Source organism: Cebus imitator, unplaced genomic scaffold, assembly GCF_001604975.1.
Source record: "Cebus imitator isolate Cc_AM_T3 unplaced genomic scaffold, Cebus_imitator-1.0 Scaffold285, whole genome shotgun sequence".
Lineage (NCBI taxonomy): Eukaryota > Metazoa > Chordata > Mammalia > Primates > Cebidae > Cebus > Cebus imitator.
This window is the reverse complement of record NW_016107600.1, coordinates 1,608,354-1,635,297: the sequence shown is the minus strand read 5'-3', so window position 1 is coordinate 1,635,297 and position 26,944 is coordinate 1,608,354. Positions and strand designations below refer to the sequence as shown.

The 26,944-nt window shown below is 53.0% G+C and overlaps 2 protein-coding genes across 2 annotated transcripts; both read right to left on the bottom strand.

Moving 5' to 3' along the window:
• Nucleotides 1-14,675: 14,675 nt before the first annotated feature.
• On the bottom strand, nt 14,676-18,031 carry HOXC8 (homeobox C8). The gene is made up of 2 exons (XM_017501864.2): nt 17,313-18,031; nt 14,676-15,943 (listed from the first exon to the last, which is right to left on the bottom strand). The coding sequence occupies exons 1-2, from the start codon at nt 17,746-17,748 to the stop codon at nt 15,651-15,653; spliced, it is 729 nt and encodes a 242-aa protein (XP_017357353.1). The 5' UTR covers nt 17,749-18,031; the 3' UTR covers nt 14,676-15,650.
• A 5,628-nt stretch (nt 18,032-23,659) lies between these two features.
• Nucleotides 23,660-26,941, bottom strand: HOXC9 (homeobox C9). The gene is made up of 2 exons (XM_017501863.2): nt 26,284-26,941; nt 23,660-24,572 (listed from the first exon to the last, which is right to left on the bottom strand). The coding sequence occupies exons 1-2, from the start codon at nt 26,819-26,821 to the stop codon at nt 24,328-24,330; spliced, it is 783 nt and encodes a 260-aa protein (XP_017357352.1). The 5' UTR covers nt 26,822-26,941; the 3' UTR covers nt 23,660-24,327.
• Nucleotides 26,942-26,944: the final 3 nt, after the last annotated feature.

Below are 26,944 nucleotides of genomic sequence, written 5' to 3'. Positions count from 1 at the left end.
AAAGAGGGGTGATGGGGAGTGCGTAAGGAGCAGTGAAAGCTCATATTTCCCCCCACCATTTTTGGGTGGGTTGGGGGGGGAACTGGCTATAACAAGAACCCGGATGTCGCCGGATTTTATGATCTTTTCCTTCTGTGTAACAAAGCGGAGTAATCAATGGGTAGCAATAAAGCCATAAACGGGACTACGCTGGGAAAAAACTCGTTTATTCATCTTCTGTAACGTTAAGGTTTCCCTGGAGTGTCGCTAGGGGGGAAAAATAAAGTTTCTAACCCAAAAGCAGACAGTGTGCAGGAGCTGGTGGAGACAACATGTTAGTTAATACATGAGCCTCGTTAGGGGGTTGAAGAGTCTTCCTGCCAGACAATTTGTGTTGGTTTTTAGAAATACAGCCCCAATCCTCCAGAAAGGATGGAAATTTGTCGGTATTTGGAAGGGCTGGGGAAAGACTCCTATAATTATAAAGGTTCCTCTTCAAAGACCACACTTTCTTCTCCCCAAGGAAATGAAGGGGAAAGGGTAGAGGATTTTTAAATGAAGAAAAAATTTTTGAGATGAGTTATCTCATCTTGGGGTGACTTGGCAGGTACACAAACATAGACACCAATGTGAGTTGCTTTTTGCCCTGGAATCCAGCTGTCTTCAAATTCATGGCGTGCCTGAGCAGAGGTTTCCAACAGCTGGCTGAGGCTTCAGGCCCCCTGGAGGGCAAGAGGTGGGGGAGAGACAGCAGCACGAGTACTCTGGGGGATGAGCTAGGGAACAAGTCAGTGCACCCTTGGACACAAGTAGCCTCTCTCAGAGTTCCCAGCCTCCTTTCTGCCCTGAGGGTAGTGGTGTAACAAGTAGAAGAGGTGGGAAGAGAGAGTAAAATCTTGCCCCCCATTTCAGAGAGAGAGAGAGAGAGAGAGAGAGATTGCTAGAGGGATAAATCATGCCAGTGATATTTCCTTCAAGATATTAAATTGTTGCAATGTACAACAAATTGAATGATGGAAGATAGGATGTCTTAATGAGGTTTCGCTTTCAATGAGTGTTGATTTTCTATGTATTTAAAAATCTTTTTTATGGCTAGGTGGGGGAGGGAAGGACCTTAGAAGGAAGAAGGGGCTTCTGGAGCAGTATGGACTACAGCCCTCGAGAGCGAGGATGCCTAGGTTTCCTTGAGCCCCTCCTCTACCATGTCTGGAGAGAAAAGGGGCCCCAAAGTTGGGAGATTCTCTATTGGGGCCTAAAGGCAGTGGGGGGGACTGGCAACCTGAGAGGCAGAATGTGAGCCTCAGTCCCGGAAAGTTAAGTGTTTTATGACGTCCCTAAACAGAGGGCAGAGACTGAAAGGTCTCGCCGATTTATAATGAACAGAAACCAGCTGCTGGGTGAAAAAGGCAGAAATGCTGGAGGGGAGAGAGAAGGAGAAACAAATACAAATAAATTCTTCCACTGCTTAAAGACTTTTGGCAAAATTAATTTTCAGCACACTCCCTCCACATTACCTTTCATTCCTGAGGAAAGAAGCCCTCTTCTTTCAGTTAGATCTTTAATAATGCAGCTGAAATTTGCTGAAAGGATTCGCTCCAAGGGGGGAGAGCAGGTCAGATGAACCCGATCTTCCCTACATTGGATTATATTTTCCTTTTCCCATTTCATGCTAATTTTATTTTTTTGGCAAAAGAAGGGCTGTCTACAGGGAGAAAGCTGGGACTTAGATTTTTCTAAATATATTTATATTTTCCTGTTAAATTTGTCTGAAAACAATTATGGAAACTCATCAGCAGAAGCAAGAACAGATGTTTTATTAAAACTGCAGTTGTGCTCTGTAAATATGCACAAGTCTTGGGAAGGAGGGGAGAGAACTTGTTCTTTGTTTCTATAAAACGAGCCTAGAGAAATCAGAAAACACTACCCCCCAACCTCATCAGGCTGGCAGGTCTCCTTGCTTCTGCTCTGGCCCCTTGGCCTCCAGAATCAGGCATTCGGAAGGGGCTTGGTGTCAACAGCAGATTTTCACTTTCGGAGGAGCTTTAATTGGTGGATTCAAAAACAGAATTTAAAAAACACAAAAAAAGAATATAAGGGGAAAGTTGCCACTTGCTTCTCCAGTCCTCCCCAACGCAAAACACAAGCTTTTCATAGTGCTAATTATAGGAGAGAAATTGACTGCCTGCGCCTTGGACCTGAGTTGGGTAGAGTCACTGGCCTGGAGTCCCCAAGGATAAGGGTGGCATTGCAGCCTGGGCACTTGGGGATTTCCCTGAGCAAGTTGAAAGCTCCCATTTCAGCCTTACTTTGGGCCAGGGAAAGGCCGGGGGGCCTGTGAGCTCTGAACTGGGGAAAGGGTGGGTGGGACTGGACCCAGCCTGGAGAGGTTCGTGGACAGGCCTCACCTTGCTGGCTTTTGCTTTCCACTCAGCTCTGGGAAATATATTAATGTCTTGGGGAGGGATATTTGAAGTGAGTGGGATGAGATCTGGGATTTTTATTTGGGGACAATATTTTCCAGAGGTCCTCCTTAGTTGTGTCCTCTGGGTCTCCTCTCTCTCCCCAGATCCCCCAGCTCTGCGCGGATGTTTGTGACTCACCCAGCCTGTACACAGATACACATACTCCATTCCTGGCTGACGCGCCGCAACTACAGCTCCGTGCCTCCGGAGGCTGCTCAGGGACCCACGCACTGGAGCCGCAGGACTCAGTGCTCGGCCTCAGCGCTTGGCCTGGGTGCTCAGCTGCCTGGAGGCGACCCCGCAGCTGCCCGACCCTGCCCCCACCACCCCCAATTCTCACTTTCCCGGGCGAGAGAAGAGCGGTTGCCCCGCTGGCCCCTTTTGTGCCACTGGGCGAGGGCTAAAATCCCTCTTACGGAGAAAGCCGAGTTTCAATAATTACTCAGCTCCCCTCACAATCACACTATTTGGTTAAGGCTTTGCTGTTCTAGAGCGACTGCTCAGTTGGTCCGACTGGTCTAGGATTAGAATTTTTAATTTAGAAATTAAAAAAAAAATTCTACTCCAAATGCCTGGTGTTGTGTGTGTAAATAAGCTCCTTTGATCTCCATGGAACTCCTAGTCAAGGGATCAGATCGCAGAGAGAGCCTCCTGGTCTGCCAGAGACCCTGAATGCAGGGAATGCTGCTTGGAAACACCAAAGCATGGCTCACCTAAGGGGCTTCCAGTTTCCCATAGATATGATGGGGGAAGCTGTCTGAGCACATACCTGCCCCTGCCCCCCCCCCCACACCACATTCCTAAAAGGAACACTCCTCCTTTCAAAGTTCAGGCACGGAGAAAAGTGAAATTTGACACACCTAACACGAAAATGAATCCCATTTGGGGGTGCTAATATTTTGGGGACAGGGCCCAGGCTGGCCAGTTGAAGGGAGCTGGGGGTCAGCAGGGAGAGGGAAAGGAGGAAGAGGCCAGATGGGGCATGTCAAGCTGCTGAGAACTGCCCCCAAACACCTAGGAGGCCTGCACTGGTGACTCCTCTTTTGAGCTAAGGAGAGGCTGAGAGCCTACCCGCGCTGCTCTTGCTTTATTGCAATTAAACAGAGAAGAAAGGTATATGGGGGGCTCTGCTAACTCATGTCACATTTCCCCTCCGTCCTCTTTCTTTCCAGGTTTCTGCCTGACGTTTCCTTACCAGCACGTCACTTATTGCTGTACCATCAGCAGACACAAACTCTCACATCGGCATTTGTTTGGCTTCTCAATTCACTTCTCTGACTTAAGGTTAAAACGTAAAATAGGCCCCAAACATCTCTACCCCAACACGCTCAGCCCTGAGCCCCCTTCCGGCTCCACCTGGAAAATGTCATTTCTGGCTTTTGGGGGGCTGGCACCCAAGCCTCCCACCTCTATTCCAAGCAGCTGAGTATCAGCTGAGGAGGGGGCTTAGGGAGAACCTGGGGACACAGCTCTCTGTGAGCTGGGAATGGGGAGAGAGCTTAGATGCCTAAGGACACTTGAGGGGGGCAAAGCAAGTGACCCTGTTTGGCCTAGGAGAAAGATTAAAATCCAGAATATCCCGAATATTTTCAGCCCCCTGAATAGGGCCTCAAGAAGATGTCACATGAGGAAGAAGCTGCAATAGGGGGTGTGGGGCTCTGTGCTGGGTCAAAGGATCTCCAACCTTCTGGCTTCTTTTATGCCCCTCCACATGAAGCATATTGCTTGGGCCCATTTGGGAAGTTCACTAGAATTATAAAATTCATGAACTCAGTATTTATGACGTCACAGTGAGTTGTCATACAGAAATTGTAAATGTCCTACCAGTTACACATGGCAGGAGTTTTGTGTGTGTGTTCCTGCCCTCCCTTCACGTTTTTGTTCCTTCCTCCCCCTTTTCTCCCCATGGTCTAGCTTCTCCTGCTTGAAAATAAAATGTTGTTATGTTCTGGAACAATAAGCCAGCAATAAAACAGCATCCTCATTTCCCTATAAATAATTTTATCCTTTATTGTTTGCAGATCTGAAAGAACCATTTAATCTGTGCTGGCAAAAAGAGAGAGAGAGACTGGGAGGGGAAAATTAATTTCAGAAATGAGAATATTACTTACTTCAATGATACTCTTTTAAATTTGATAGCCAGGAGCAAATTTAAAGGCAAACAGCTGCCTATCCGACTCTACACTTGGCAGGAGGCGGGATTGGAGACATATAGGATCTTTAGCAAAGGGGCATTTCATTTTGTAGGATTTGCTTAAATTCACTGCAAGTTTGGGGGGCTGAGAAGAAGGGAGTGTGGGAGGAGAATGACATGCTATATCTAGCTTTATGAATCCATCAGCATTACCCTGATTTAAAACCCAACAACTTGTGTCTCAGGGAAACTCCTGCAGAAAGGAGTGGGCTGGTGGGGGACTGGGTTGAAGGGGGTGGGCTCAATTTTCTCAGTGAGTGTGGCCCCCTTAACCAAGTGGTTACCAGGGGAAGGAAGAAAAGCCTAGGCAAGGGGAGGGCTACTGGGAAGTCTCTCCACCACAGGGACACCCGGAGGTTTATGGTGTCCCCATAATTCCCCTGACCCTATAAACAGCTGCCCTGTTTTAAGACGATTTCTCCTTCCTCCCCTCCAAAAGAGAGAATGCAGGAGCTTGTGAGGGCAGGAGGGGGTTGCTGGAAAGGGGAGGGAGTTCGGGGATTGCGCTGCACTTTGTTCTCCTGGGCGAGTTCGCTGGTTTGGCGGGTTTCTGACACAGGGTGGCAGCAGACAAAACAAGTAAACAACTCACAGACACAATAAACAGGAGCGGCCGCGGCGCCGTGGCAGAGGCCGTGGGCTGGGCAAGGGGTACAGTCCTGGAGTAATGTCACCCCAGCACCTGGGGTGACCAAGGCCCAGAAAGCCTGAGGCTGCTTTCCATGAAGGGCGGAAGGAAGGTGGAAGAAAGCTGCACACCTCTTGGTGCAGCCTGTCTGGACAAGAGTCTTGGGAGAAACCCGATCACCTAGAGAGTGGCGGAAAACCCCTCCAGCCCCACTCTGGTCCCTGTTTTCTTTTATGGGGTTTTCCACCGACATTGAAATTTCCCCTCTGCTCTGTCTTTTTGTGCCTCTGGAAGGGAGAAAGGCTGGCAAAGGAGGCCCATTAATTCTCAGCCTTGGTCGCCCATACTCGGTGATCCAGGCCCACAGGCCTAGCATCCTCTCCTGTGCTACCTGAACCAGCCTTCTCCCTGGCCAGGTCTTGCCCTGGCTCAGATAGCAGCGAGGATTAAAACACAGTTCAGCCAGTAACCCGATCTGGGTATTTGGGGGACCTTAGAGAACTCCCAATCTGCTGCCACGGATGCAGGCAAATCCGGCTGGGGCAGGGTGAGTGGCTGGCCGGGGCAAGCAGGAGGAGAAACAGATATTCGCTGCACCCCTACCCTTTCTTGCCTTTTCCACCAGCTTCCCCAAGCACCCTGGCCAGCAGCCACCTTATTAAGGTCCAGAGGCCAACTTATTAACCACGCTGATCCCTTCATCACCCCAGTGAGGCTTCCAACACCAGGGTCCTGACGGCTCAGAACTGTTCGCAGGCCCACCACGCCGACTCTGTGAAGAGTCCCACAGAACTCAATTTCAAGACAACTGGGTTCCCCCTTGTAAAATAGTTTCTAAATTGGGAGAGTTTGCCAGGAGGTGTGGAGAGAAAGCAGAAGGGATTTAGTATTTTCCTAGTCCAGCTGCTCCGGCAGCGGAAGCAATGAGGTCTGAGAAAGCCTTTACAGCATTCATTGGTTACTGGAACCTGCATACTCTGATTCCAGTGCACACATATTTCCAGCAGAGCATGCACAGAGGGCCTGCTTGGTCCTGTGCCTCCATGAGCCCCCTCTCCTCTAGTGAGGGCTAACAAAATTTTGCATGCACATAAAACGGTGTTTGAGCGAATATAGGCATGGTAACATACAATTAACCACCAAGGAAATATGAGTCTGTATATATTCATGCATAAGCCTGCGTCTGTACATTTGAGCCTGCATAAAATAAATAATAACACTCCCAAGCCGGGTTTCAGAACACAACAGCCAACCCAACAAGGTCACCTTCTCCAAACAAGGTCGCATTCTCTGTCGGAATCACAACTGTACGACCAGGGAGAGAAAGGGTTTGCTCTGCCCATTTCTCCTTAGGAACTGGCACACGAAATACAGCGGATGGCAGGGCTGACAAAGCCCCTTGTAAGGGGGGCAGGCAAGCCTAAGGGTACCCAAAGAGTGGGCTCAAAGGGGGAGGCTCCAAGGAATGTTGCCAGGCCCTGACCCACAGATTCAGTGTCTCTGCCACGGGTGCGCGGAGTCCTTGAGCCAGATTCTATTCTCAGCCACCCTGGCTATTATTAGATAATCACAGAAGGGCTGTCCTGCAGTAAGGACCACATCAGCAGGGAATGTGGCCTGTAAGGAAGCTGAGGGTTGCCACTGGTGGCTCCTCTCGTGCTTCTGTTTGAATGCCAGAGAGGGAGAGAAAGAAGAAGGGAAAGAAAATCGAAAGTAACTGGGAAGCAGAGAGCTGGTGCTGGAGTCCACTGGGGTCTAGTTTATCCCCTGACCAGAGTGGAAAATGAAAACAGAGGGCCAGTCGCTGCTGCCATGCTTTCTCTGCTTGCCTCTGTCTTGTGAGGATGGGTCTAGGGGTGAAGGGCACAGGATAAGGGGGGCCTGCAGGGCTCTAGTCAGGAAGGGACAGAAAATCAATTAAAATATTATATAATTAAGACACCTCAGGATGATGCTGTTAAGCGGTCAACCTCGAACTCTAGCACCTCCAAATCTCACTGTCCGCACCCTCAATGAGGTCGTTCTAGGATTAAGAGAAATACCCCAGCCTCGCCCAGGCCCGCCCCTCGGGTGGGAGGGGGCCCTTCTAATATTCCAGGTGAATCTCCACTGGCCTGAATGGCCTTCTTTGGAAAAGGTTTTCTTTCGGGGGCCGAACAAAGGGCACTTGTGTTGCCCCCATCAGCGGCCATCCACAGGGGCGGGGGCGACAACATACAGGCGAAAGAGAGTAAATAGAGGCCTCACCGGTCGGCGGTTCCCACATTACGCGAGGAGAAAGGCTCCCATTTTCGGGCCTCTCGGGCCCCTCCAGTGTCCCTCCGCACTCCCTTTGCCCTTTTCAGGTCCCACAGACTCCGAGTCCCGGCCTGCCGCAGGCTGGATCCCCGGGGCGTCAGCCCCCGGGCCGTGCCCGAGCGGCGGGAGAGCGCGCGGCAGCCGGAGCAGGCGGCGGGCTGGGCCCATTTGGGGAGAGTCAAGCGCTTTTCTCGATCGTAAACAAGGAACGCGAAATTAGCCCCTCGTCAGACGCCTCTGCCGACACACAAGTCCTACTGGGGGGGGAGGGGGAGAGAAAATGCCATTTCTTCCCCCGGGAGAATACCTCAGAGGCCTTTATGTTGGCTGCGAAAGGGGAATTTTGGGGGGGCAGAAAAGGAAGGGAAGGGGATTGTGGGGGGAGGGGAGATAAAATTCACCGTCAGCTCCGGCCCAAGCGGTTTGATCTGAATGCAAACTATATTTTTAAGAATTTGATAAAAACGGGTTTCTTCCCCATCCACTGCCCCCCCACCAGGCGACGGGTCAGGGTTTAAACAGGAAATCGTGGAGCGATCCCCTCCCCCACTCGGGCTTGGCGCAGAATCCCAGTCGCGCCTCTGGGAGAGGGTGGGGGTAGAGGGGTGTCTTGGCTTAGACTGAAGGTGAGTCTGGCCTCCAGACTCTCTCGGACCTCGCCTGGAATATGCGCCCCCCTCCCCGCCTCCGGGTGTGTCTGCCTGGGTGTGCAGGCGTTTGCGTGTGCGTCGCCCTTTATAAACAGAAATTCACACTTACAGGGGCCGCCTCGGAGCCTCGGACCCAGGCCGGGCAGCAGGCCCTTGCAGTCATATATCAAACTGCGACACATTCAGGGCCACGTACATTTGGAAGAAATTAAGCCACTGTGTTATGAAACCATATGCGTCGGGTTAAGACTATACAACAGGCCATTAGCACCAATTATTAGAGAGATATCGAGTCCCCAGGACCCTCCCGCCGCCCGAGGCTGACGCCCCTACCCCTTGAGCCAGCAGCCCCCGGAATCCGCACTGCCTCCACAGCACCTAGGAGACCCTGCCAGGAGGACTGGGCCTGTCCCCGCCCAGCCTAGAGCCTTCCCTATTCCCATCTCTGCCCCAGGCGAGGCAGGTCCTAGCCCAGAGCAGCCAGGCGTGGCGGGCGGGCATCCCGGTCCATTGGGCACCCCGATTGGGATGGCCGCGGTTGGGGGTAAGGGGCGCAGGACCTGGGAAGGAAAAGCCGGTAGGCCTCTTTTCTCCGAGCACAAGATGGCTTTTGAGTACTGCATCCCCCACCCCCACCCTCCACCCTCCACCCAACGCAGGGCACCTCCCACCCTTCCATACGCCCGAGTGGGGGCGGGAGCAGAGGGTGGGCAGACGCTCTCCTTTCGGCTGACGCGCACCAGCCACCAGCCTCCCCCCTAATTGCCAATTAACAGGCCCCGCCGCCCGCCTAGCTGCGCCCGCTTCCTGCTCGGCGGCCCGGCCCTGGGCCCACAGTGCGCATGTGTGAGCTCTGGCAGTCTCGCTCTCTGGGAGGGAGGGGGATGCCAGACAGGGAGGGGGCGCTGAAAAGTTTGTTTGGGGGTTGGGGGGCTGACTTTGCTTCGAGGGCAATGGGCACAGCCTCTAGGTTCTCTCTCCTGCCTGGAGCCTGAGCTTCCAGTTCCCCTCCGACCCAGTTCCATTAGCCAAGAGGCCGAAGGTCTATAATAAACAGGTACTGACACAGTGGGCATCAGAGAGCTGGCGCCCTCGACCGCCTGCTTGAGCACCACAGGTGCTGTCCCCTTGCCCCCCACCGCCAACTTTGGCACCCAGTGACATCAGGACAACACAATCGCCCCAGTACCAGCTACCAGTATTTCAGTTTAACCCCATTTCTGCCCCCTACACTTTTCCTCCCCATAATTACCCACGCGCCCACCCTCTTTCCAGCCCCCTCTCCTCTCTAACCAAGACAAGCCGCTGCTGTCCTTATCTTGAAACCGCCACCCAGCTACGGACCATTAGTTACATATTTGAACCAATAAGGAAACACTTACCGAGCGCTGCTGTCACTCTCCCTCTCTCCCTCTCTCTCTGCCTCTCTCTCTCCCACTCTTTCTCGTCTTCCCTCATTCTGTGCCGCTGCCGAGCCTGTCTTAGCTCCACACACACACATATACTTTATATAATTCAAAAATAAAAATGATGATAATCATCAAAAAGCCAAATAAAATTAAGGAGAGTTGAAAGAAGGGGACAGGAGGAAGAGCCTGGGAGAGGGGAGGGGCGGAGGCTTCTGCAGCTCCCTAGCTCAACTCCAGCTCCTGCATTCCTCCTGCCCCTTGGGGGCCAGAGGGTCGGGAAGGGAGAGAGAGATGCTCTCAACTTCTGTCTCTCCCCTCCCATCCTCATCCTCCCCAGCTGCCCCCAGCTTCGGCAACTCCACCTGGGAGGAAAAAAAATTAAACGGGGGAGAAAATAATTATTAATCAGATTAATAAAAAAAATACTGCTAATGATGGGAGCGCCCAGCGCAGGTTTCCCTGGCAATGGTTAGGCTCTTACAGGGAGGACTGTTCTGCGGAGCGCTCGGAACGGACAAACCACAATAAAAAGTTCACGTTCATGGATGGAATCCACATGACTTCTTGTGGCCAATCCAACTTGTGAGTCGATCGTAAACTTTTATTACTCAGCTGTAAATTTTCTGCAAACAACCGGGAATGCGATGCATTTGTGTAGCGTGTGCAAATGGGCGCCGCGGTCGCCATGTTTACCCAATTCTCTCATAGAGGGAGCATCCCCGGACCCCAACCCCACCCCTACCCCCACCCACCGCCTACTCCCCACGGGCCGGGCTGCTGCAGGAGCGCGGATAGAGCTGAGGGCGGACGCCCAGACGAAAGAAAGCTTCAAGCACTGAGGGTCGGCTGCCTCTCCTGGTTTGCCGAGTTTTAAATATTGTCCTTAATAAATGGGGCATTAAGGTTGCATCAGGGGGAATTCAAAGCTTTGCAAAGATTTGTGGCCTTGGGGCAGTGGTGGTTGGTGAGTTGCAGGGATTGAAAGGGGTGCTTCCCTACGCCTACTTTTTTTTTTTTTTTTAAAGGAAGAGAGCAACATCCTCTATATGGGGTACCCCTGAAAACCCCCACTCCACCCTAGACAGGAACAGTAGTCGAAGACCACTGGCAACCACCCAACCAAACCTGACCTGGAGTGGTCTGAAGAACCTAGGGGGCTAGACCCCCCCTGGGCAATCCCGCAGTGCAGCAGGAGAGGTGAGAATTGGGGGCAACTTCTAGGACCCTCAAAACGACCCTCATCCCCGGGGTCCCTTTCTTAGAGAGAATGACATTTTCCCCCAAGACCATCCCTAGTATCAGGTCTTCTCACTTTCTAGTTCGAATGGCGGCTTCCTTGAAATCTTTTTACAATTAAAAATAAAATTAAAGCCCAAGATCTTGGTCTCTAGTTCATCTTCTGGTGGAGGGGTACAAGGCAGGAAGCCTTTTGGATCCTGTCAGATTGCCCACACCCACCTGCCTTTCTCAGAAAAATTTTCTGATTCACTGAATGTGCAGCTGGGATGTACTGCTGAGGTCTGAAAAAATAACATTTTACTGCCCCGAATTCCACCTTCTGTGCTAAAATTTCTAGCAGCCTATTTTTCCAGACCCCTAATTTTGAAGGTGAGTCCAGAGTAAATTCCCCTATAGAGACTATTTGCCGGGGGGAGGGGGTTGCAGCCAGGTCACTCTCCCCACGGGCCTGCCGGGCCGGAGATTTGAAGGCCGGCAGCTCTCCACTTGGTCCCGAGTCAAGCTGGCATGGGAATCTCAATAGCTGGGTGCCTCAACCCTGACCAAGCGGGGATACCTCATGCCTTCCCCAAACTTCCTCCGCAGTAAGCAAAGCAGTTCCCTAGGCCAGATGCAGGGATCTCGTTTCTTTTACAAACCGACCCATAAATTTTATAACAGGTAGTTAAAAATTACGACGAGGAAGCTCTGGCCCAGCTTTTCACAATGGGCAGCAGGGAGAATGGGACGGCGCTGCGGGCAGCTCACCGGAAATTTTACTTCTAGACTGTGGCACAACCTATCCTGTTCTCTTTAATTGGGGAGGGGTAACTTTCCCAGCCAGCAGGCAGTCACTGGGGCATCTCATCTGGGGAAGATAAGACTGGGGACACCAAACCCATTCCCCTAACCTAGAGTGCCCCAAGGAGCCCTTCAGGACGCTCATCACCTTTCTCACCCACCCCGCGATCCCAGATCTCATGCAGGTCCGCACCTTCCCAGGCTTATGCAATGAGTGAGTGGAGAGGAAAAAAAATTAATCCAGAGAAACGAATTTGCCCCCCAACTTAATAGCTGCATTATTCCATCTCTACGGTTGAGATTAGAATAATAAATTCTAGGCGCAATGAGCGAGATGCTTCAACTCAGCATTTTGAAAGACACTATTTTTCACAAATCACAAATAGCTTTCGGAAGCCACTTTCATTGGCTAATAAAAAAGTAAAGAATGGGAGAGAAAGTCCTATCTGCAGCAGCCGAATGGTCCCCATTCTGGTAATGGGACGGCGGGAGCATTTGGGAGGACGCGATTCTAAAGAGAGCGCATCCCGCTCGCAATTACGTTCCCCCATAAAACGGGTTTTTACCTCCTTTTCTTTCCAAACGAGAAAACAGAGGCGATGGGCAGAAGGGGTGGGGGAGCGGGTACTACACGAAGGGGTGGCTGGGACTCCCTCGGTTTAGCCCTCCCCATGCCTGGCATCTCGAGTAAAGCCGGGCGCCAGACGCACCCCGCCCTCCGACGCGCCGGGCTTGGGGCCACGGACGTTGCTGAGCAGGACCAGGGATGAATGAGACATTTGGTGTGGGGAAAAGGCGGCGAGGCCCTTCGGAGCCATTTATTGTGGGTTCATCCTGCTAGGCCACTGGGCCAGATATTTTTATTAATAGCAATCATAATTCCACGTTTAAAAATGAAACGGACCTCGGCGACCTCGGCCGTCCCTTGGAGCATGGAGGACACGCCTGTGGGAAGGCCCGAGGTCAGAGCGAAACGCTCTTTTCTGGCCTCCCTGGTGGGTAGCCGGCGTCTCCCACTGAGAACAGGGTTACCTGGCTGGTGCCCCTGCTCACAGCAGGGACCCCAGGTTCCGGTAGATTTCCCGGAGCTTCTGCTCAAAGCTGTCGCAGCTGCCTGCAGCCTGTGCTTCCAATCCACAGCCTTTCTCGGGCTGCAGGAGATCCCTAGGAAGCCCGACTCAATTCTGTACTCAGGCCCGATTTTCAGGCCCGTTTTTCGTGGGGGCCAGTGAGTGACTGGGACGCAGGTGAAATTACACAAAACAAGAGTTGGCCTGGGCCTAGGTCTGGGGAAATCAATGACCAGGAGAGGGATAGATGAGAAGTGGGGAGGAAGAGAGAGAGAGAGAGAGAGAGACAGAAAGAGAGAGAGAAGAAAAAAGAAAGAAAGAAAGAAAGAAAATCTGGCCTCAAAAATATTTCAGCCTTTGGGGGTCTGGTTTTTAAGACCAGAAGATCCTTCCCCTCCCTTTTCTCTTCTCCTGACTGAGTCAGAAGACTTGCATCTCTGGAATTTGGGATTATTTGACCAGAATCTTATTGGCATAAACAGATTTTTTAGTCCAGGACTCTCCAGAGAGTAGTGAGAGACCTCTTTACCCTTGGGTCCCTGAGCCTTGAACTGAAGAATTCTTCATTTTAGGGGATGAAGATGCCAATACAATCCTCTCAACCCTCCATGGCTGGGGTGGCAGGCTGTCCACTCAGCAGGCCCATCCCCCCGGGCCCATGGCCCACACTGTGGGGGCTGGGTAAACTGCCCAATTGCCAAGGTGAAGTGGGGAGCGGACTTTAAACAGCCTGAACACAAGTTGGAGTGGATGCAATTGGGCTGAGTGACAGTGATGACAATCCTCCTGCACAGAGGATTGAATTTGAATTTCAGGATGTGGGCTCAGGCTGGTCACCTATGAGCTCACTTACTTTCCATTCCCTTTTCCTTTCCTTCAGGCTTAAGCTTCCTCATCCTTCATTTTTAGCATCCCCCATCCTTAGGCATCTTCAGGCAAGCCCTGCAGACAGGCCAGCCAGATGCCTCGAGCCTCACACGTCCCCACTCGGTTCATTATTCTAGTGCTGGGTGCTGGGTGCTGGGGGCCAAGGTTTGGCCACAAGGGGCATGTGGAGATCAGAAGGAACCCCACCATCTCACCCCCAGATCCAGACCCTGGAAGAAAAAGTCATAGTTTCGGGGGAGGAAGGTGTGTGTGTGGGGGGGAACAGGGCAGATTCTTTGTCTGGGCCCAGCCCAGAGCTGAGGAGGAGAAGGGTGGATGAGTGAGGAAATCTTTCTTCCCATTGGGATCCTGGCATCTAGAAACCAACTTTGTTTGGAGCCAAGATTCCCCCAAGGGCATACCTATACATTCCTTCCTCTCTTAACCAATGGACTGTTCCTCTTCTCCCTCCTCTCAGCCCCTCACCCCCTTCACCTGCCTTCCCAGGCCAGCCTGCCTTCTCAACTCCCAGGCTTATCTCCATGTGAGTTTCTCCACCCCAAAGCCAGACCAGTGGAGCAGACCTTTTCCAGAGAGTTGGAGAGGGGGATAAGAAGGGAAAGGGGAGAGAATAGGGAAGAGCTGTGGAGAAAAAGCAAGTCATTCCAGCTTCAATTATTTTTCTTCTTCTTTTTTTTTTTATTATGACTCACGTATACAATACAAAGTACTTGGACCAGGAACAGGGCTGTAGGGACACAAAATCTACATTCATAGCTGGACATAAAGACAAATGACCAAAAATTATTATTATAGATATATTTTTAACGTTTTTTTTTCTTTCGAGCACGTTGCATAAACAGAGAATTCAAGACAGAGTTAACTATACATTCAGTGCAATTTAGTTCTACTCTACTGGGGTTAGAAGCACAATAAAAGCGCACAGGACCGGCGGGCTAGGCAGTCTCAGTTGTTGGGTTTTCTTAGTGAAAGAAGCAGCAACAAACGACAACAAAACCGCATTACGAATACTCTCAAAGCAGGATTTCTCTCTATAGGTAGTGATAAAATACGCTGGAGGTTTCTTTCTTTTTTTGATTTTTAATTTTTTTCGCTTTTTTTCTCCTATAGCAGGATTTTAATTTTTTTTCTCTTTTTCTTTTTCAAAATTATTGCAGGTTCCCTTTAGGTAGTATGTTAAAGATTTATTATCAGTATTATTATTATTTTCATGATTATGGTAATTTCTGAGCACGAACACTAATGCAGCTCAGAGGAACCCGGGCCCAACAGAACAGAAATCAAATAGCGAAGGAGAGGAAGGCATGGGCCCGAGTGACCATGGGATGGCTAGGTAGGATTTTAGAGGCGTCTGCAGGCTCCTATCTACCCTTATGGAGATGGGGGAGGGGAGAGACCCACATCTCCTTCAGGTTTCCATCAGGTTCCTAGAGAAAGTCAAGGGGGTTTTTCTAAGCAGGGAGCCCCGGGGTGGGGGAGGGGGAGGGGAGAAGACATTCCTTGCTTTTTTTCCTTATTTCTTTAAATTTGTCTTCCTTCCCTTCCTTTCCTTTCTTCATTTTTTTCTGTCCTTTCCTTTTAAAACAAAAGTACATCTAGTCCACTAGTCTTAGCATAACAACAAAACCACAAGTCCTCTTCTGCATTTCTAGGGGGCTCCACTCTAAAATAAATACCAGAGAAGTAGGGAGGTGGGAGTGTGGTGAGAGACAGACGGAGGAGCACGGAGGCCAGGTCTCAGACCTTAAAATCCAGGAGGAACACAGAAGGGTGGGGGCAGGGACAAGTGTGTGTTGGGGCAGGGAGTGAGACGGAGAGTCCGAACTTTCCGCTGTGTCTCGGTCTCCCCCCTCCAGCCCTCAAACAAATAAAGAGCGGGGGAAGTCCAAAGGTAATAAAACCAGAGCTGCAAGTATCTGACAGGTAGTTAGAGTTGTGAGTGTCATTCTATTCTCTATAAAAGCAAATGACAGTCGTAAACTTCTCAATTTATCTGCTACCATAAAACGAAACTTCAAGGGAGTTGCTAAAAGGGGGGGCCTCTCTTTTTTGCTTAGTCCTTGTTTTCTTCCTTTTCCTCCTCTTCTTTCTCCTCTTCCTCATTTCCTTCTTCCTCCACCTTCTCCTCATCTCGCGCTCCAGGCAGTTTATCCTTGTTGTTCTCCTTTTTCCACTTCATCCTTCGGTTCTGGAACCAGATCTTCACTTGTCTCTCGGTCAGTCCCAGGGCATGAGAGACTTCAATCCGACGCTTTCGTGTCAAATAAGGATTAAAGAGAAACTCCTTTTCTAGTTCCAAGGTCTGATACCGGCTGTAAGTTTGCCGTCCACTGCGCCTCCCTGGAGCTGGACAGAAGAAAACCCCAGTCTGGTTATGTTTGGGTGAGGGCTGGTTTTCCCTTGCCACTCTTCCTCCCCTAAAGTCCCCTCTCTGATCTCCTCAGTTCCCCTCCCTTCTGTGGAAAAGGCTAGAGCTGAAGGTAGACAGGGGCAGGAAAGTTGGGGGACTGTTTTGGTTTGGCTTCACCTTGAGAGATGGGGTGGGGGTGGAGGCTGGGGTCTGTCTGGAAACTGGGGCCCTTCAGGGACTGGGGGAGCCCTGAAGAATCCTGCCCCCCCCCCCAACGAGGCCTGTAATCCTAGGAACTGGCCTTTGCAGCTTTGTTTACAAGTGCAGCTTGGCATTTAGTGAGCAAGGCTGGGGACAGTCTGTTTCCAAAAGAAAGGAAAAAAAGCTGGGGGCAAAAAAGAGAGGCTCTGCCCACTGCCCCCTCCTTGCATCCCTCTGCCTAATGCTTTTCCAATAAGAAAAATAATTGATCTGCTGGAATGTATCACCGCTCCGCCTGATTGCTAACTGGAGACCAGCAAATAAATCATGGGCCATCCCCGCCGGAACTTGTCGCTTTATTGCTTCCCCCTGTACTTCGAAATTGGGCCATGAGGGGCCACCCTTGGAGGGGCTCTTGACCTGAGCTACTCTGCAGGTCTCAGGGAGACCCCACAAGTCCTCCATTGGGGAAACTGGCTAGGGTCTTCTGGACCTCAGAGATCCCTAATCTGCCTGGCTCCTCTCCTTTTGAGCACTCTTTTCCCCCTCCTCTTAGGCTCCCCTGTCTTCTCCCAACTGGGGGAAGTACAGAAAAGTTGGGGTAGTGGCCCTCAGGCTGGCTCTCTGAGAGGAGGCTGTGGGTGCCCTAGAGAGACAGAGAGCCTGCCCTTAGAGTCTCACCACTCTCTGGCTAGCGCAGAGAAACAGGGGTCTCCCTTTGCCTTAAGACAGCCTGGCCACTGTCCTGGACCCCAGGCTCTCTGCCTCTGCAGAAACTGGTTTGTTCCAAAGGCTGACAACCCTCAGGGTACTCAGGGTACCATTCCCAACCACCTCCCCAACTTTGACTTTAGAGATGGGGAGTGGGAGAGTCAGAGAGAGACAGACAGACAGAGATGGAGAAAATGATCTTTAACCCTTTGCAGCCACACAGCAGCTTTCCCCCACCTTCACCCCAATCCCCTAAATGTTCTAGGCACCCCCTCCCCGCCCCACCCCAGCGGAGCCTTCCCAACCTCGAGAAACCCACCCAGGCACGGGGGGTGGGGCGGGAGAGACCCCAAAGCCGGGAGAAAAAGCGAGGGCAGACAAAAAGGAGGCCAGGGAGGGGGGAAAGACCCCGGAGCGCGGGAGACCAAGGGGGAAAGAGAAAAGGCTTCTCACCGTGGGGTCTCATCCATGGAAACATGAGGCTGGGAGACGAGTTTTGATTTAAGTGGCCTTGTCCTTCGCTACTGTTAGTGTTGGCGGAGGATTTACAGTCGGGATATTGCACCACGCTCGCCTCTTGCTGAGCCCCATAAAGGGACTGTCTGGGGAGCGCCTCGTAGCCATAGAATTTGGAGGCGTCTCCGTGGCAGCTAAGCGAGCACGGGTTCTGCTGGTAGCCTGAGTTGGAGATGCCGGAGGTGCCGTGGTGGAAGAAGTCTTGGACGTGGTGCGAAGCGTGCTGGAAGCCGGGCGCCGAGCCGCCGGGCCCGTACACCAGCGCATGGCTCCTGCCCACGCTCTGAGGGAACCGGCAGTCGTAATAGGCCGGTTCCAGGGACTCGCCGCCTTTGTATTTGGAGAACAGGGGGTTGACGAAGTAGGAGCTCATGCTGGGTACATGAAAACCCGCGGCCCCCTCCCCTCTGGCTCAGGACTCCCCCGCCCGGTACCCCCGAAACTCCCCTCCCCCCGGGACCGAACCCCAGGCCGGCTGGCTCCCCGGGACTGGGCTGGGCTGGTGGGCTGGGGGCTGGGCAGGTTGGGGGGCGCCTCGGTGCTGAGCTCGGCCGGCTCAGCAGAGCTCCCGGGGCTGAGGCGCGGGCGGCGGCGGGCGGCGAGCGGGCGGCGGCGGCGCTCCTCACTGTCGGTAGGTAGAGCTCGCGCTCTCACTTAGCTCTTTCCTTTAACAGCCCAGGCGAATTCCTCAGACTCCCGGCGGTGGCGGCGCTTACACGCGATTCGCGTTCATCAATCCACGACATGAAGACAGGCGAGAGAGAGAGAGAGAGAGAGAGAGAGAGAGAGAGAGAGAGATGGGAGATGGCGGGGGGTTGAGGGGTACAGGGCTGGGGGGACCTGGAGGAAAGGGAGGGGAGGAGAGGGGGAGGGATGGGGGTGTGTGGTGTGTGTAGGGGGTGGTGAGCCAGCCCCAGCTAATGGCTGGGATCAGCTTTTCCAGGGTAGGAATTTAGATGTGAAGGTGCCTCTCGCCCCCAATCTTGCTTCTCTTTTCCTTCCTCTCAGAGAGAGAGAGAGAGACACCTGAGCCAGCAGGTCAACCCAGGTTACCTCAACAGGTATAAGACCTCCAAGGGGATGAATGCCTGCAAGCCAAGGCAGGGCCCCCAACCCAAAAGATGGGCTCCCTAGGGGGGTCCCTAAGTCTGGAGACTTTGAAGAGGAACAAGTATACCTATCCCCAAACACTTCAGGCATCAGACCCTCCATCCCCTGGCCCTTCCCCAGGGTCCAAAGCTGTCCTGTCTTCCTTAGATCCTGGAGACTGGCTTGCTGCCTGCTAGGGGAGAGGAGAGGGTCGGAGGTGGTGGGGCTGGGGAAAACTCCAGACACCCAGTCAGGGCCACACTGCCCCTTCATACACCAACCCTTGCATGGAGCGGGAAGTCCAGGCAATGGCCACAAGCTTGGCTAGGGGCTCTGAGAGCAAAGCTGCTTATGGAGACTAAAAGGAAAGGGCGGCTGTGTGTGCCTGGCTTCTGTCTGGGCTGATTCAGGACATTTCTTCGTAGGAGACTGTTTGCATCTGACTTAGAGGGGACTGGAGCAGGCCTCTTACTTGTCCCCACATACTCCCATCCCATAGGAAATGCCAGCTCAACCTGGTGGGGTTCCTGGCTTCACTGCAGCCCCCTCTTCCCCAGGCAGGCTGCCCAGGCCAGGATGTGGATGAAAACTGTCAACAGACACTCTTTAAATATTTATCCACGTTTTCTCTGGGGGGGTTCCCCCTAGCCCCAAGGCCGAATACATTCAACTTAATTCTAATGAATTAAAGAACCTTAGTCCATCAGCACCCTTCTCTGGCCATAAGTGTGTACAGTGATTAACACAGACAGAGAGAAAAGGGAGAAAGTGAGAGTATATGCGTGCGGTGTGCATACAAATGAAAAAGACGAGTAAGAATGATTTTTCCAGTCCTCTTCCTCACCAGGGTGTGAGGTTGTTATACCCAGGCAATCCTGGCGCACACTCAGGATGCACACACACTGTGCCTGCTACTTCTCACCCTGAGACCCATCAAGTCCATGCTCAGTGTGAACTAGTGCACACATGCCTGGAAGCATCCTGCCCCCTCACACACACTGTACACCCATGTGCACACCCAGGCACACAGGCACATGATGTCTGACAAACACAGACGCATCTTTAGGTCTTTGCATTATGAAAAAAATGCTACCTGCTTTTCTTCCACATCCTGGGGATTTCAGGGTTGGAGGAAGGAGGTGGTTAGACAACCAGATATTCTCCTTCCCCATCCGGATCCCAGCTCTGGAGATGGAAGAAGGAACGGCGGTTCAGGGAAGGATGGTTGAGAGAGAATGAACGCCTCCCCCACACCCCCCAGTCCCTCTGTTATCTAAATAATTGCCGGGGAAATGGCCACTTTCTGTCAAATTCCCAAAGGAGATTCACTGGTGCAGGCAGCAAGAGCTCCTTCCAGGATCCCCTGCATTTGGGGAATCTCACCATCTCAGGAGCTGCCCAAACTCTTAGACATCCAGAACTCTGGCACTGGAGCAGCAGGAGGGAAGGGTCAGAAGAGGGCTGTGCCAGGGCTGCAGGCCTCCCCAGGGTCCAGAACAGTGGAGGTCAGGACAGGGCGTCTGTACCCCTACCACAGCCTGCTTCAGCCTTGGCTCCAGCCCTGCCTTTTCTGAGCCTGCTCTTCGGGTGCCGCGGTGAGCAGAGTGGACTCTGGGCTTCCAGCATCTGGGTCACTGGGGACTGTCGTAAATACTTTCTCTTCCCAGCCTGGAAAGAGGAGGCCCAGAGGGCTGGATCCGCTGTGGGGCCTGCGCCTTATCATTTAGGGGGTGGGGTGGGGGGGATATTTAGACATTTTATGGTCCAGCGAAAACCCTGCCACAGAGCTATTCTTCCGGGCCTTTGTGTCTTGGAATGCGACTGTCCCGAGTGTGCTGCCACCACCGCCTGCCCGGAAAGCCCACCAGTCCCTCAACCCAGGCCGGACTTGGTTTCCCCTTTGGGGGGTCGCTCGCCCTTCTTTCATTTGTTTGTTTGTCTTCTTTTACACGTTATCTGGTTTATTCCGCTCCCTGAGCCTGGAAATAAAGGAACCGAAAGCAGCCATCCTCGCCGAGGCCGTCTCTGTCCCTCTCCCCGAGGCCTGCACCGCCCTCATAGGTACCACGGATTTATGTTCGTTTGTCCGGGTCATTCTGCCTTTTTGTGTTAATTACGCGCTGCCTGCTTCGCACTTATCTCCTCCACAAAGCGATTATTTTTGACGCCTGCCCTCCTGAGCCTTCCGAGCCCGCTGCCAGAGCGAGGGCCCATCTCCCGCTGCCACTCGCGAATTATTTACACCTCGCAGGTGAGAGAATTGATTTGCTCAGAGCCAGTGGGGCCGGGCCGGCCGAGGCGTGGGGCCTTCTCGCAGCCGCTGCGGGCCGGGCCTCAAATGTCAATGCTGCCAGGGCGGCCTGGGGAACCGCCGCCTCTAACATTGAGCAACAGCGCCACCTCGCGTCCATTTGCTCCAATGCAGTCCGGCTGGGAAAAAGCTAACAGAGGTCCCCGGCCTGGCCCAAAGGTGGGAAGTGGGAGGAAGGAGCCTCCAAAGGGGTGCGCAGGAGAGAGATTCCCTGGAAGGGAGTTGCCCCAGGACTGCTGTTCTTTTGTTTTCTAAGTTCTTTGAAATAAAAGCTTTGAAAGGTTCCACACTGTTTTCTTTTTTTGTTACCCTCCCTTCAACAATTAAGAGACACTAAGCAAAGCAACTGCCGCGATCTCCTCCCCCCATTCAGGCGCATTTCTGGGCTTGAAACCTCTCCGCAAAAGCGGATGCAAGCTCCAAGGCTCCCACGACCGCCTGCCCGCGGCGCGCACCCTAAAGTCCTCGCTCCTCTTACCCTGATGCTGGCCCCGCACCGCCTATTCCGCCGCCGCCTGCAGGACTTTGGGGTGGGACTCTGACTTCTCCAGGCTGTTTGACCCCTGGTTTGTAGCCCATCCCTCTCGCGCGCGCGCTCTCCACCTCTCCCTCTCAGCCAGTGAGGTCCTGTTCTCCGTGGGCCATAGACAAAACATTCCTATAATCCGATTTCAAAGGAAAGAGTGTCCACCTTATTTAAACCATAAAACAATTAAGCCCAGACGTCTAGCCAGCTCCGCGCTGCTGTTTTGTTCGGCCCCATTCAGAACCCAGAACAGGGAGACAAACAGCGCCATAAAAGTGGCATTTCGGGGCTGCGGAAATGTACCTATCCGCTGCCTTCCCAAGTGGAACAACCTTTAGGGTTTTGTGATTCTGACAAAGGAGCAGAGGAGAGGTGGGAGGGGAAGATTAGGGTAGGAGGGCGTTTGCTAGCCCCTCTGTACCCCTAGCTTTCATTTCTTTCCCCAGATGGGTGTTGTGCTGTTTTAATTCGTAAATGAAAGCGACTAAAAATTGGTTCCAATCCTGACCTGCAGGCTGGGCTGGGATTGAACAGTGGGCCGGGCCGGGTGGGCCTGCTCTGCATCCCATGGTCTCCTCAGGGTCCTCCAAGCCCGCGGCCCTCCTTCCTGCCCGCAGTGAGGCCGGCTCAGGCCGGCTGCAGGAAGCAGGCCGCGCTGATGGACGCTGAGGGGAGGCGACAGGGCCTGGGAGCAGGGGCGGGGTGGAAGCCCGGAAACACCGCTCTGGGGCTGGGAAAGAAGCCCGCATCCCGGCGCTCCGGACCAGGGAAGAGAGGGGTATCTTGGCCTCCACTGGGTGGGAAACAGGAGTCAGGGTTCCAGAAGAGCAAAATAGCCAGAGAGTCGTCAGGAAGGAGATAAAACTAGAAGCAAAGCACCTTTCAAACGGATCAAAAAAACAATGCTCCTGGAAACGGGGAAGAGGTCTCCAAAGCTCGAAAGAGGAGCTGGTGCTTCAGCGACTGTGAAGTCCCTTGTTTCGACTTGACTGCCCCCCAATATTATCGAAACAAAAATTTCACCCGTTCCTACCTTCCTCCACCCCCCTAAATGGGAGTGTTTAATAGAAGTAGAGGGTAGGAGATTCAAATGATGGGGAAGGGGCTGGTCCCTACAAGTGTCTCACCGCCCTGTAAGGTGATGCTATGGGGGATCAGCTGGGGTCCCCAATTATTTTCTTTCACGAAGGTATCCCCCAAGTATTTAGAGCGACACCCTGCACCCTTGGCAGAATGGGCAGCTTGAGATATTAAAGGACTATATTTCAAGCAGTCTGATTTTAATAGTTTCCAGATTGGGGGATTTCCGAGAAAGGGGGCGCCGGGCCGAGGCATACCCGGCAGCTTGTGTCTGCTTCTGATTAGCAGATGAAAACTGCTGGTTCTAGAAAGGCGCTCTGGGGTGCAGTGCAGCCGATCAGCCCCACCGGGCTGTTACACACACACATCCCCATACATTTGTGCTTCAGGTCCCAAAACCACCAGGCAGCACCCCACTCCTGGCTAATGTCTGGCCAGTTTTCTTGGGCCTTGGGCGCACAATCCCCCAGAAATGCTGTAACTGCACAGCGTGACCCAGTCACCCCCAGACAAATATTCAAACTAAATACCAGAGTAGGGGAGATAGATTGGGAAGTAAAGAACTAGGAGAAGGAGTGAGGAGCTGAGACTGCATGAAGGAGAAACTGCATCTTATTCTGATTGTATTGGTTTTGCCATCTTTCTCCTTCCTCCCTTCCTTCCTTCTTTCCTTTCATACTATTCTTTCCTGTCTCCTTCCATGTCCCTTCTCTTCTCACTCACTCTGTTTTTCTTCTTCTCCCACCACAGTCCCCAGTGCCTGTCCTGCTCCCTGAGGCCTGCCTGGCCTTCCTCCTAGTCCCACACCCCCTCCCAGCCTTCATTCCCAGCCATCACTGGAAGCACCAAAGCACCAATGCAGCCAGGCAAGAAGCCAGCCTGGGCCCTCACCCAGCACCCAACTTTCATCTTCACCTATCTCTTCCCTCCGATCTCATGTACTCATAAATTATTACAATTAATTACAGCCAGGGAAAGCCATTCATGCCGTGCCTCTCCCCCGCACTCCATCTAGCCACCAGGAAACTTGTAGGCAGCCAGCCGGGGCAAGCACTAGCTGGGCCTGGGCCTCAGCAGCCTCCACCCCGCCCCCAGGACCCCCCCACCCCTCCCTGACTGGAGAGAAGCAGCAGGCATCTGCCCTTCCAAAGTAGAGGGAGCCCATTCTCTGGCTCCAGCCTCCGGTAGACCTGAGCACTTGCCTCCTCCACAGCAGCAGACTGGGAACCAAAGGGAAGAGAAATAACGAGAACTGGATACAGTTGCGTTTCTGTTTTTTTAAGTGACTTCGATATATTAACACAGGGCTGTTCTACCATAACAAACAGAAGCACGTTACAGGATGGACGCTGGGGACGAACGCTGAGGGTGAGAGGAAACACTGCTATGTACAGCCCAAGGCGCCGGCCTGCACGCCCGACCCAGCCCGCGGCACGGTCCCCAGCCCTGCCCCTCAGCTCCTGGGCTGGGAATCATTATTATGTATGTGTGTGTCTTTTTTTTTTTTTTTTTTTTTTTNAAATCTGCACGCAGAGCGCCCCAGGCCCGTGGAGGGATGGCCTGGACCAAACACGATACAGGGGGAAAAATAGAAATATAGCGATTCAAGTACTGGCTTCTCTGAAGAAAGGAGAAAAAAAATCACATTTGTGTGTGTCATTTATTTCGGTTGCGCTGGGGAAAGAGAACGCAGTTTCTCTCCCTGCCTCCTCCCTGCTGGGTAGAACTAACTCTAAAACACCAATATCTCAACACTGAACCCTCCCAAATCGCAAGAGTTTTCTTTTCCCCTTCCTTTTTTTTTTTTTTTTTTTTTTTTTTTTTTCTGTTTTTTTTTTATTTTTTTCTTTCCTTTTCTTTTTCGTCTCTCTCCCGCCTGGGTTGGGGTATTTTGTGGGGTTTTTGTTTTTCCCTTGGCTGTGCTGAGGCAGCAGGCTGGGCAGGGTTTAGGACTGCTCCTTGTCGGTTTTCTCTTTATTCATCTTTTTCATCTTCATCCTTCGGTTCTGAAACCAGATTTTGACCTGCCGCTCAGTGAGATTGAGAACCCGGGCCACCTCATACCGACGGTCCCTGGTTAAATACATATTGAAGAGAAACTCCTTCTCCAGTTCCAGCGTCTGGTACTTGGTATAGGGGCAGCGCTTCTTCCTCGTGGAACGGGCGTGAATCCAGTTGGCCACGGGGTTGCCTGGAGGGCCAAACACAAGCAGGGGTCAGTGGGGCCCCTTTCCAGCCCAAGACTTCTGCTGCTCTACCCCCAGACTTAACCAGGCTCCCCAAACGCAACAACTGAACCTGAATTTGGACACATTTTGCTTTAGGAATTTTCCTCCTTCCTCATTTTGCATTCTGTCCCCTCCCCAGCTTCCCCCTTTTCAGTTTCCAGCACCTAAAACTGTAGGAAATCCGAAGCTATCAAAGCCCCTCCAGTCTGGTCCTCAGCTTCAAGAGTAGTAATTTGAGAATATCCTCATAAAAAGTCCAAATTCCCAACCGTTTCATAGGCCCATAAACGCTTCTCTCTTGTTTTTTATTTTTATAGCAAGGTCTCTCTCCTCCCCACCTCCCTCCTCCTCTGCCCCCTCCCATCTTCCCAGCCCACGACCAAGTCCTGAAATTTTAGCAGTTCTGCTTCCTGACCCTGAGAGTCCCTAAGCCCCTCACCACCCTGTGCAGCACCCTCCTCCCGCTCGCTCGGAGTTCAACCCTGCTGAGGCGAATTCTCAGGGTGATGCTGACAAGGGAAAAGTCTTTCTCCTCTCCCCAGAGAGCTGCTGGCCTTGGGGACAGGCTCCCCTATATCTTAGTTTTCCTGTTTGGCCTCAAGTGCCCCCTCCTGCCAGCCCCAGGACAGGCTCTGCAGGAGCCAAGCCTCCAATTTCAGGTTTATGGGAGTTGCTGAGGGCAAGCAGGGAAGCCTTCTGAGGGGTATAATTAGGCCCTGGCCCCTGATGGGGCTGGAGGAAAAGATTTCCTGCAGCCCCCTCCTGAGACTCCCCTAGACACTTCCTCACACCCGGGGGCTGCACCCCCTCTCCTGCTGTTTCTCCTTCTTTCCCTTTTTTCTGGCCCTGCAGCTCCCACCTGCCCCCAACCCTAGCCCTCCTGTGCAACCCTTAGAAGGTGCCTGTCTCCCTGATTGGAGTGTCTGTGTGTGTGTGTGTGTGTGTGTGTGTGTGTGTGTGAAGAATTTTCCAATCTGGGGAGATGCCCACTCCTCATCCCTGACCCCCATTCTCAACCCTTCCCCTCCAAGACCCTCAGAAGAGGGTTCTCAAGTTTAAGGAGACTCAGACCCCACTTTTGTCCCCACTTCTCCCTGAAAGTCCTGATCTCTCCAAGTTCCCAGGCTTCGAAATACCCCAGACCCCTCACCCAGTCCTCCTGGGGAAGAAGTCCATGGACCTTCTGTTTTATGACTCTCTAGTGGGGTGAGGACCTCCATGCTGACTGGGAAGCAGGGGTACTTCTTTTCGCTGGGGGTATCTCCTCTGTGCCCCCAGTGTCCTCCTCACCTCTTCCCCATCCCATCTCAAATCAGAAACTGAACCTCGCCCCCAGCCCCATTCCCTGGCCCTGCCTGCATTTCTTCGAAAGTGGTGACTGAGCCAAAAAGCCTGGGCTGGGAGGAGGGGGCAGGGGTCTCTCATCAAAGCCAGCTCCTGAGAGAGGAGCTCCCTTCAGCCCTCTCCCAACCTGTCTCTCTGGGCCCCCTTCTCAGACCTTCCTGCTCCTGAAAGCTCCCCAAGGTAATTCGCTTTTATTGAGTTCTCGCCCCCTCGCCCTCGCCCCTCTCCCGCGCTCCCTGCACGTTTCGGGAGGGCTGTAATCCGGCTGCCCCCGCCCGTCCTCCCCCCCCCTCCCGCGCCGGTTGTAAAGGAAAATTGCTCCCAACTTACTGGGGTCCAGGTCGGCCTTCTCCTCTTTGTGCTTGCTGCCGGCGAGCGCGTCCGCCTCGGGCGAGGGCAGTGTCTGCGGGGCGCGGTCGCGCAGCTCCCCGGGCGAGCCGTACATGTAGTCCGGGTAGCTGCGGCCGTCGCCCGGGCCGCAGTCCGCGCGGCGCCCGGGGTAGGCGTCCGGCTTCAGGGCGTAGTGACGGCCCCCGGCCGGGAAGCTGGGGAAGGAGACGGCGCCGGACAGCGGCTCGAGCCAAGTCCGCATGTAGCGCGTGTCGGCGCCGAGGTGGGGCTGGGGGCCGTACGGGTGATATACCACGGACGACTGCGAGGGCACGGGCGCCCACGACGTGCTGAACACTGCCGGCTTGGGCGCGAAGCTACAGGACGGAAAATCGCTACAGTCCGGCACCAAACCGCTGGGTCTGGCGGCGGCGGGGTGAGCCCCCGTGGCCGGAAACCTGGACGCTAGGAGGTCTTCATTGTCGTGAGAGATGAGCGAGTCCACGTAATAGTTACTGATGGGCCCCGTCGCCGACATCGTAACGGGGTTTTACATACATAAGATTATTGTATGAACTGTATATGTACTTTTTATCTGCTCACAGAACAATCAAGGCAGGTAATTATTTTTCCAGCCTTTTCCCCGCAGCTCATTGGCTCC